The 10,082-nt window shown below is 38.3% G+C and overlaps 1 protein-coding gene across 1 annotated transcript; it reads left to right on the top strand.

The window, feature by feature from the left end:
- The first annotated feature begins 907 nt into the window (after window positions 1-907).
- On the top strand, window positions 908-9,086 carry LOC145777382 (uncharacterized). Its single transcript, XM_082588751.1, has 5 exons — window positions 908-1,002; window positions 1,409-1,579; window positions 2,610-2,777; window positions 3,359-3,539; window positions 8,814-9,086. The coding sequence occupies exons 1-5, from the start codon at window positions 908-910 to the stop codon at window positions 9,084-9,086; spliced, it is 888 nt and encodes a 295-aa protein (XP_082444877.1).
- Window positions 9,087-10,082: the final 996 nt, after the last annotated feature.

The raw sequence follows: 10,082 nt of genomic DNA, 5'->3' as shown, positions 1-10,082 counted from the left end.
GAGTAGTTGTTTTAGACCTTATTTTACATTATATAGTGTAAATATAGCCAAATAATACCGTTGCCAGATAAGGAATTCTGTCCTAATTTGAGAAAAGTTTAAAGCTGTTGAAAACAAAAACTTGAATTTTGGAATTTTTTTTTAGTTCTGGGTAAAGATCAAAACCCTAACCTTATTCCTAAGTCTAACCCTTACCTTGGCTTAACCCTTCGCAACTTTAATCCTAACTCTGGCAACACCTGATTGTAACCATGGCAAAAGTGGGTAAAAATAGCCGCTTTGTTAATGTAAAAAAACGTCGAAATACGGTTAAAATCGGGAAGAAAATCACAGTAAAAAAATGTGTTAATCTGAGGACAGATGTGGTAATGCAAGTGGTAATCTAGCTTTGTAAAAGTGGAAGCACTGCTTAGCCGGCTGACCTCCGCATGTTCGAACGAAGCAAATTAATAAATTTGCTCTCGTTGAATAAAAGGATGAAACGAATAATGTTGAGATGGCGCAACGGATAATGATTTTGCCAATGATACGATGCATGATAAAACCATCTTTTACTTTAATATTTTTTTTGCAACATGCGAGATTTAAAAACGCAATGTTGAAATGCAGCTCCGGTGTGACTGCTGAAATTCCTCTTCAGACAAGACCGTGCTGTCTCAATTCGCGGAAGCCTCCTAGTGAGTATACCAACGTCTTGGTTCTGTGGAATAGGGCTTTAGGCTGTTGGCAAAGTCCAGTGGTGGATCCAATAGATACAGTAGGTCTAAGTCTATTGTTACAACTGCGTAATAAATGTTCGACCATAATAATGTGAGGTCATGTTGGTTAATGTTATGAAATGATGCTATTTATCAGTTGAACGATTACTGGCATCGCTTTGCTCATACCCCCACAAACGTCATTTATGATGTCAACACGCGTCATTAACTTGGAGTGCCATGATGAAGTCATGATGTCATCACAAGATCCATCGGAAGAAGTCGCTTTTGCCGTCGATGAAAAGTAGGCCGCGTTTATTGTTGGAAGTATGTTTCTTCATACAGTTGAAAATCGACGTTTCTAGCATTACTATCAATAGGATGGGTACCGCATAGGGGTGCTAGTGGTATTGGAGCTAGGCTATAACTGTTTGATATAGTGGTTACAAACAGTTTGTCAAACAAAAAACTTGTCTAACCCGCAGTTTATCGAAAGAATGGTGTAAATTGAAACGGTTTGTCGTGAAAGCTCTACAAAGAAAATTACGTAAATATTCTGTCTTCATATGGCAGTTGTTTTTTTGTTGAAATTTTGTTTTAGTAACTTTTGAAAGAGATGTCACTTTCAATGGTTTGTTCGTTTGATGTCACATCACGACACCAAACTATCTATTCTTAGCTGTATCATCATCATATCACCTGAAATTTAGATTCTTGTATCCTCATCATGCTTTGAACGAAGAAGCTATCCGCTTCCAAGTACCCCCTTTTCGAATGAAGGAACTCCCGTTTCCGGAGATAGAATACATCCGGCCTGGCTGTATCGTCCTCACGTATTTTACAGAAAGTCCACAAACCATGGTGGATGACCACTTCTTTAGGTACGTTCACGACAACAGTTTGTAGTTTATCGGGGAGAAAGTCTGTTAACACAGCAGAGACTTGTACCATGACGTAAGCATATCTTGAATGGAACTCATGATACTCATGTTTGATGCAAACCATCGTTTACATCTTTCAACAGAGGTAACTTACCAAATATAAATTTTTTGCTAGGCTATCTGATGAAGAAAATACTTTATGCTTATCCAATCTATGCGCTTTTTCATATTTTCTTTCACTGTTTCATCGATGTATTCATATTGCCATGTTTAGAGTGCACTAGTTGACTATGGAATTTTTCTGTTTTGTTTAGGCCTCTATAGCTGTGTTAATTTGTATCAATGCATTCAAGGAAACGTTATTGCAATTATGTTCAGCCTTGTTTCATTGTCATAGCGGGCTATAGCCAAAACGTATTTAGCCTACAGCAGGGGTCACCAAACTTTTTTCTCTGAGGGCCGGATTGCTGCGAGATTAACAGCTGCGGGCCGGATGCAAATTGCGAAAAGATATACAGCTGCTGTACTGTATTTAGAATATCCATTGTCTTGAATTGAGCACAATAAATAACAAAGTCAGCGGTGGAATAGCAAAGTTGTGATAAAAATCGAAAGATTGCTGGAAAAGTAATCCCCTGCTGTGATACACTACAGGGCATCGTGCTCTTGAAAAAACATTACATCTTTCCAAATTTGGCCTAGGCTGTCCCCATTTGCGGTGGCCTAATGATAAACAGCAACGTCAGTCCTTTACAAACAGTTCGTTAACTTTTTTTCTTAACAGTTGTAGTGCAGCTGTTATTTCCGCAGCACGTGGCGGGCCGGATGAAATCAGTTCGCGGGCCGGTTCTGGCCCGCGGGCCGTAGTTTGGTGACCCCTGGCCTACAGCAATAAATAAATCGTCACCTTTTCACTTAACCTCCATATTCTTTCGGCTTCAAGAGTAGAATCAAATGTAATTAGCTTATCAATTTACGCAAATTTCTATAAAAAAATAAATGTAGCCTATGTTGCTTCTTGCTTTTCTAGGTCTTTAGAAGGCTTAAAACTCAAAGGTCTCAAAGATCAAGGACGTACAGTGTGCAAAGCAGTGGATCAAGTGTCGAAAACCCCGCCAAGTGACACGTGTCCTCTGCCACTTCGTCAGCTTTCAACTCCATCAGAACTAACAGATTGGAAATGTCCGCAGCACCACAGGTTAGACAAATGTGTCTTACGGTAGCCTATCCATCAAATGGCTCCCGAACCTAAACTCGTTGACGACAGCTGCTGACTTCCAATCGTTTGGTTCGCTGGTTTGCTGTCAATCTTTATCAAAAACGATCAAGAACAAAATCTTTTAATCTTGGCTTGCAATTTTTTGCTTATGTTATAAGAATTATTATTTCTAGCCGTTTCGAGCTACTAATAGTCATGCAAGTATGAGCAAATGTTGGAATTCTAACTTTGAAAAAAAATGGTTGTAGCTTATTTCTAATTTCATCCAATTCTGAAAAAAGTAATCAAAGTCTGATTTGACGCATATATTTTGTATAAGCCTGCAAATAGGCGCTTTTTAGACCAGCAGATGTATGGTGACGTAATAGCTGTCTTTTCATTAAGAACGTTGTCAAGCTACTGTACTGTATGTAGCCTGGTCAGCAATGAATGTTTCCATAGAAATGATTTCTGGCTATCAAATATGACATTGGTCCGTTGTAGTGGTATAGCAACATGAAGTATTTTTGATGTCTGCACAGGAATTGGAACTAAACCAATGCATGAAAATCTTTTACCAGTTCTTGGGAAGATCGTGATTCATTGAAAGGAAAACGACCCATAAAGGAAACTTTTGAACATCCGGATTGCTGCGAGGAGGTTCAGGAGGAAGGGATGTCCACCAAAAAATTATCATCCGATGAGGATCTTTCTTTTGAACATTTGCTTCAATACTTCACCAACAACAGCCCAAACATTGAGGTGGGTTAGGTCATAACCGTCCAGTCTTCTAAATTTTGTTGATACACCACACATTGGCACATTCTTTTGCGACGGAGTTGTTTACTTAAAGCTCCCACTTGCTTAGGGTTGCCATTTTTCATGATGCACAGTCCCTGACAAATTTGTCTCAGTCGCGTTAACAAATTTTTCCATGGCAAACACGTTTATTAGCGTAGGCTATATATTTAGGATAGGCCTACTTCCAAACTGGTAGCCTATCCCTGCTTCCAAAGCATATTATCGCAGGCCTTCAAGCTCCCGCCGCAGTGGCCGCCGAGAAGTCGTTAAATGGACTCTGAAACTTTCATCCCATGTTTAGCCTAATCACCGGCTTCCACAAGTCAACAATATTTTCTCCACTCCATTTGTATTTGAAACTTTTTTTCTCCCCTCGCGGTTGCACGTTGAACTTTGTTCCCTTCACTCGCATTCACAAACAAGGCCAAGTCTCGGAAAACATTGCTGATAAAAGTTTTGCAAAAAGTCTGAACGTCGATCTGTAAAAGCTCACACTGGCAATTCATTTACTTGGGAAGCAGTGCAGCCTACCGTATTTAAATACAACTGCAAATATGTTTCAGGTTCTTGTTTACGCTGTTCCTACCTGAGTGCATGCAAAAATATGATATTAATTAACGGATTTTTTATTTTGGCTGCAAAACGCAAGAATTTTGGTTCGAGAAGTAGGCCATGCTTGGTCGCTGGAAAAATAAATAAATTTAAAGGCCTGTTATGACCATGACCATCACTTTTTGTGACAGGAGGAAACATAAGAAACAATACAAAAACAGCAACAATCGTTGCATTTTGTTACACCAAATGCCAAGTGCGTGTCTGAAGCTCCTTAGTTTTTACATTTCTCCCTGACACAGATTTGAACACTATATTCCTTGACATGTGGCAACCCTACACTTGCTACACTGGGGGATGCCTAAGCTGGGGCACACCAGATGGTCCACTGTTTAAGGCTGGGTGCCACAAATACAACTTACAAGTAACTGGGCCTGTAGCCTATTGTAAGTAGGCCTAGCTTCACTTTACCATCGCAGATTCAGTAAGGTCAATACCGGTTGAGAGCCGATTTGATGTTTTCCACTTGGCCCAGGGGCGTTTGCTCCTGAAAGAAGTCATTTTGATGGTAGAACCTTCATGTTCAGTAAAAAATGAGAATGGGTCATTTCAGTGTAGGCTAGTCTAGTAATTTTTTTGGCCCTGCGTCAAAAGCCTGTAACTACCAGAAATAACCTATCAAGGCTTTGTCAGTCCGAGGATAAAGATTCAAAACCAAACCAACAGTAGCCTAACATTTTTCAAGCAATTGTGCTGATCATCAGACATATGCTAGCCAGGCTATGTCTAGTTTGTGTTCATGGCTATAGTCTCGTCAAGGAAAAACAAAATGTTTTGAAAGTGTTTCGCTTGAAAGCAAATTTTTAATTGTGTTCAAAAGATTTCGTTTCAAAATGCCGCATCTCTTCATATCCACTGACATGTGTTTGAACGGCTACAGTTCAGTTGTTTTTATTTCTGACCATCATATCAAAACAATACACGTCAGCATAGCAAAGGTCGAGAAAAGGGTAGAAGCGACAAAACGCGAACGTTAAAACGTGCTTGAAACCGAAGTAAGTTATTGAGTTGAAAGAAATTTGGCACGGTCGCAACTAGAGTTGTAAATGCAAAAAAAACGAACCGTTTTTTTTTTAAAAAAACGTGTTTTTTTTCAAAAAAAACTTGGGCCCAAAAAAACACGCGTTTTTTGTTTTTTTTTGTTTTTTTCATATTTTTCTGGAAAAGTTGCAAATTTTTTGCAATTTGCAGCTTAGTTTCATTATAGTGCTCTTGAAAAACATTAAACCAGTAAAATTGGTTTTATTGGTGTGCTGAAATTCCAAAGTGTGTGTGCTTGGCAGCAGCATATGTTTTTTGCATAGCCCTATAGCCTACGTTGTTTCACTTTCTTCATTCTCAGGCATGTTTGTGGCAGTAGACCTGACAAACATTGAATTAATGCAATTTGATACATGACATAATGTAGATGAGTTAATTTCTTTTTCCTTTTATGGAAGTGCCCTTTATGGAAGGTAGCCTACGATGCTAGTATACCGGTAGGCTTACTGGTTATTCTTGTACACACTCAATGGGTTAACGAAATTTTGGCAAAAACAATATGGCAGTATTCAGAACACACATTACCTTGTTTGTGGTAATTTACTAATGCAAGCTATTGCCAATAGCTTGTTTAAACATGTTTTTTAACTGATAGCTTAACAACGATGTACGAGGTCCGGCTAAAAAGAAACGAGACTGGTGAATTTTAAAGTTTATTAAAACCCATAGCAAGTGAAGTTCACTTTGAATACGAAGTACAACTATAATGTGACCTCTAACGGTCACCTTCAAAATATTCGCCATTGGCTTCCATGCACTTTGTCATTCTTCTTGACCATGTCCTGAAGCATTCTTCAAATTCCCTTTTTTCTATTGATTTGATGTGTGCTGATTGGTGAATTCACAGTTTTCCATTGCCGGCTCTGTCTTTTTGTCTCAGGATCGTATTGAAAAATCCACGATTCGTCTCCTGTGATGACCCTTTCTAATATTGTTTCATCTGCATCAATTTGTTCAAGAATGTCTTGACACACGTTCAGACGACGAGCTTTCTACTCTTGTGTCAAGAGCCGTGGAACCATTTTGGCACACACTTTTCGCATGCCCAACTTTTCTACCAAAATGCTTCGGACTGTTTCTTTGTCAAGTCCAAGTTCGCCAGCCATAATTCGAATAGTGAGCCGGGGGTCACTGCGAACCAACTGACGAACCTTTTCGATGTTTGCATCTGTCTTAGAAGTGGAAGGTTTTCCTGATTTGAGATCATCATCCACATCCTCCCTTCCCTCCACAAATCGCTTGTGCCATTCAAACACTCTTGCTCTCGACATGCAAGAATCACCATAAGCCTCACGCAGCATCTTCAAAGTCTCTGTTGCTGTTTTTCCAAGTTTAACACAAAATTTGATGTTGATTCTTTGTTCAGTTGTCATTTTGCAAAATTGAAAACAAAATCACTTTATTCAATAAAAAAGTGTAATGGAAATTGTTAACAGATACCTTACCACCTTCACTTCACTCTCCCTAAAAACAAACGCAACAATGTCATTGTGACAACACATCTGTTGAACACTCAACAGATGTTATGAAACTCTGTGAAAGCATTGATTCGAGTGAGACTTTTGTATTACGCAGTCTGTGGTGTCAGTCTCGTTTCTTTTTAGCCGGACCTCGTATAAGTTGTATATGCTTTATAAATGTTGAAACAGAAGTATTCTTTTCGTGTGTTTTAAGGTCTTAGACACTTTGTCATTGATGCTTCCTGCAGATCATTTGTGACATAATGCAAGAGATCTTATCACTGATATTTTTAGCTGTCAAAAGTAAGCGAATTTGTCAGAAAAGGTTTAGGTTAATGTTCCTTTCAAATGCCCACCACCCATGTTAACTATTGCTAGTAACTACTAACCATGAATGAAGAAAATTTCCCTTTAAAGTGGAGTTTTTCAGCACTGCTCAGTGTTCACATAGTGAATAAATGCTTCATAATACTTTTTTTGACAAGAACAAAGTTTTACCCATATTAGGCTACCACAATGCAGGATAAAGATACAAAACAAACATCAAAGATGAAAACTTATTTTATTTGGGAACTACGCTGGAGTAAAAAAGAGTGAGCATTGACCTCTTGTCGTTACGCACCAATAAAACCATGATGCGTAACTTTAATTTTTTTTTTTATTGGGTAAAGGAAAGATTGATGAAAAGTTTGGCAAAAGTTTGGCAAAAACAGAAAAGTGCTAAAGTCTCAAAGTCCTGAAAACTACAGTAGTTCAATTTGGATGGATAAGTGCAACCATACTTCTTTTAAAAATGTCTATGACAGCACAATGGTGTGATTAAGGGAAAACAAACATGACTATGACATCACAAAGGAGTATTGAACCTCTTCAGGGAAAATAAAAAGCATCAAAATGTTTCCATCTTTCACTACATTTAAATGTGATTTGGGCTAAAAGTTGGGGCTTTAGCACTACACTGCTTTTGCCAAACTTTTCATCAATCTTTCCTCTACCCGAATAAAAAAAAATTTTTTTTTTAAAGTTACGCATCATGGTTTTATTGGTGCGTAACGACAAGAGGTTAATTTCTTTTTATCTGAAAAAGTAGTCGCCAAAACTTGTTTTAATGTTCATAAACAGATAGCCCACCCCAGAAAACATTGGGTAGAGGTAAAAATTATCCAAATATGTTGAGCGGTTCTTGAGATATTGCCATTTTTCTATTGCTCCTTATCTATGAAGCCACCTAGTGGCTAAGGTTACTTCACTTATAACTCGAGAACCGCTTGTGTGATTTTCATCAAGTTTGCACCAAATGCACATCAACTGGAACAACCTCTTGGCGTTGTACTGGAAAAGGTGTGGAGTGCTGGTCAAAAGTACCTTTGTTAAGTAGAAAAACAGGACACTGACCACCTGGTCCTAACATGCCCATTAACCAAAATCCCAGGTGGCTTCGAAACTGTACACGAGTGTGGTACTGCATTTAACAACTGGCTGGACCAAATTACAGACAATACTTGAGATGTGCCAACCATAGGACACTGCTACTACTATTTGAGACAGTGAGAAATCTTTATGGCTCGTGTGTTGAGACTTGGGATCTACTAAATTGCAATGAAAAAATAGGCCTATACCAGACATATAGTCTGATTTAAAGTAAGTTATACGAGTTATGAGACTGTTTCTTTGTTGAAAGAGACGCTATTGCAATGAGTTTACCCTAATTGCTGCATATTGTGACATTTAATGTCAAAATAGGTAAAAAAAACAAAAAAAAACGAATAAAAAACAAAAAAAACGAGCTCGTTTTTTTCAAAAACAAAAAAAAACGTTTTTTTACATCTCTAGTCGCAACACCTTCAGAAAAATTTAAGATATAAAGGGAAAATAAAAAAATAAAATGTTACAAAAACAACATATATTTAGGCTATAGCTTTATTAGCCCACATAGCTTTAGCTGATATATTTAAGATTTGTATGGACAGTTGCTATGAAGAATTTAATTCGTGGTTGAATAGTCATGGCCGACTTTCCTTGAAGTGTCAAACGAAAAAATATAGCACTGTTTTTATTACATGGTATATGCAGCTAAAATAGTTTTAAATTCAACTTAGTAAACTGAATTTAGTACTTTTAGCTGTTTCGAGATGAACCACCTACTGACCGTTCAGAAAGCGATCCCATAATTCCATTCTCTGACCAGAGTTCGTATCGCTATAGCGATTTTGATGCGTCATTTCACAGAGGAACGATCAGCTCTGTGACGTCAAGCAATTTCGATCAAACCGGGAACGCAATTGACGAGCATCGTTCCTTCCAGTTCCGGCCATGCGCATTTTCGACACCCAGCCACAGCGTGCCTGTAAACGATCACGTGGTAGCTATGGACGAAATGGAGTTCATGGAATGACCAGACTCTTCACACGATCGATTCGTAGCTTATTGAGAAATAACAGGGTTCCCGTTGTGGTGCCTTCTATCAGATGTCCACAAGGGCAAACTCGTGGCTTTAAAGGAGCAACGGTCAAGTTATCGCTCCTGTTGACAATAACGCCAGTTGTGCCATTATCATCATATGCTTTCATGTTTATTGTTCCAGGTGTAAACTTTAAAGGTGATGGGGGTCGTTCAAATACATTGTTGAGTTGGGTTCGGTGTGTAATAGGCTACGCTAGCAAAACGTGAATATTAAGAGTGAACTGGTAATCCTGAAAACAATAGTTAGGTTTTTGAAATCCGAGCAATCACTTCAAACAAAGGCTTGATTTTTGAAAAAAAGTTTTACTTTGTGAGCTAAAATGTTTGCAGCAGTTAAGCAAAGTTGTTTGAGTGTTAGCCTAGCTCTCCCGTGATTTGTCATAACTTAATATCCGCCATTTTCAAGTTTTCGAGATAAACGACTTTTTGTGTTTATAGCTGTAAAATTAACAAGGTAAAACACTCGAAGTTGACTTTTGGAAGGCTGGAGCGGACAACCAAACAAAATTTTTAAGAATGAAATTTGAGCCAGGTTTTTGTTTGTTTATTAAAATATTATAAAAAAAGTAATAGGTTTGTATGATAAAACTTAATATATACTCTCGATGTTGACTTTAACCGCCTTATTGGCTTATTTAATGTTATGTTTTTGTATAATTAAGCCTCATAGCCTATAAGCTAAATGTTGACTTTGGCCACACTATGTTGGCTTTGTAAGCCTAAATTACCAGTAAGCCTCTGGATTTCTCCCAGAACTGTGTATCATTTCATCACTGTAATCTCTAGATGACTTTGCTGATATCACAAAAGCCTGCTAGGTTAAAGGCTATCGCTGACTCAAAATTAGTTGCTGGTAGCCTACTTAATAACCATGCCTTCATTTAAGGCAGAGGTGACGAACCTGCGGGCCGCATGCGGCCCGTCAAAG

This window comes from Aplidium turbinatum, chromosome 9, assembly GCF_918807975.1.
Source record: "Aplidium turbinatum chromosome 9, kaAplTurb1.1, whole genome shotgun sequence".
In the NCBI taxonomy this organism is placed as follows: Eukaryota; Metazoa; Chordata; class Ascidiacea; order Aplousobranchia; family Polyclinidae; genus Aplidium; species Aplidium turbinatum.
The sequence above is the reverse complement of the archived record's forward strand: the minus strand, read 5'-3'. Positions and strand labels throughout refer to the sequence as shown.

Bases quoted from the DNA above. Each gene is read 5' to 3' on its own strand.
- LOC145777382 (XM_082588751.1), top strand. From the start codon at position 908: ATGTCAACACGCGTCATTAACTTGGAGTGCCATGATGAAGTCATGATG. The intron at 1,003-1,408 runs GTAGGCCGCGTT...CCTGAAATTTAG, and splicing joins GCTTTTGCCGTCGATGAAAA to ATTCTTGTATCCTCATCATG. The intron at 2,778-3,358 runs GTTAGACAAATG...ATCTTTTACCAG, and splicing joins AAATGTCCGCAGCACCACAG to TTCTTGGGAAGATCGTGATT.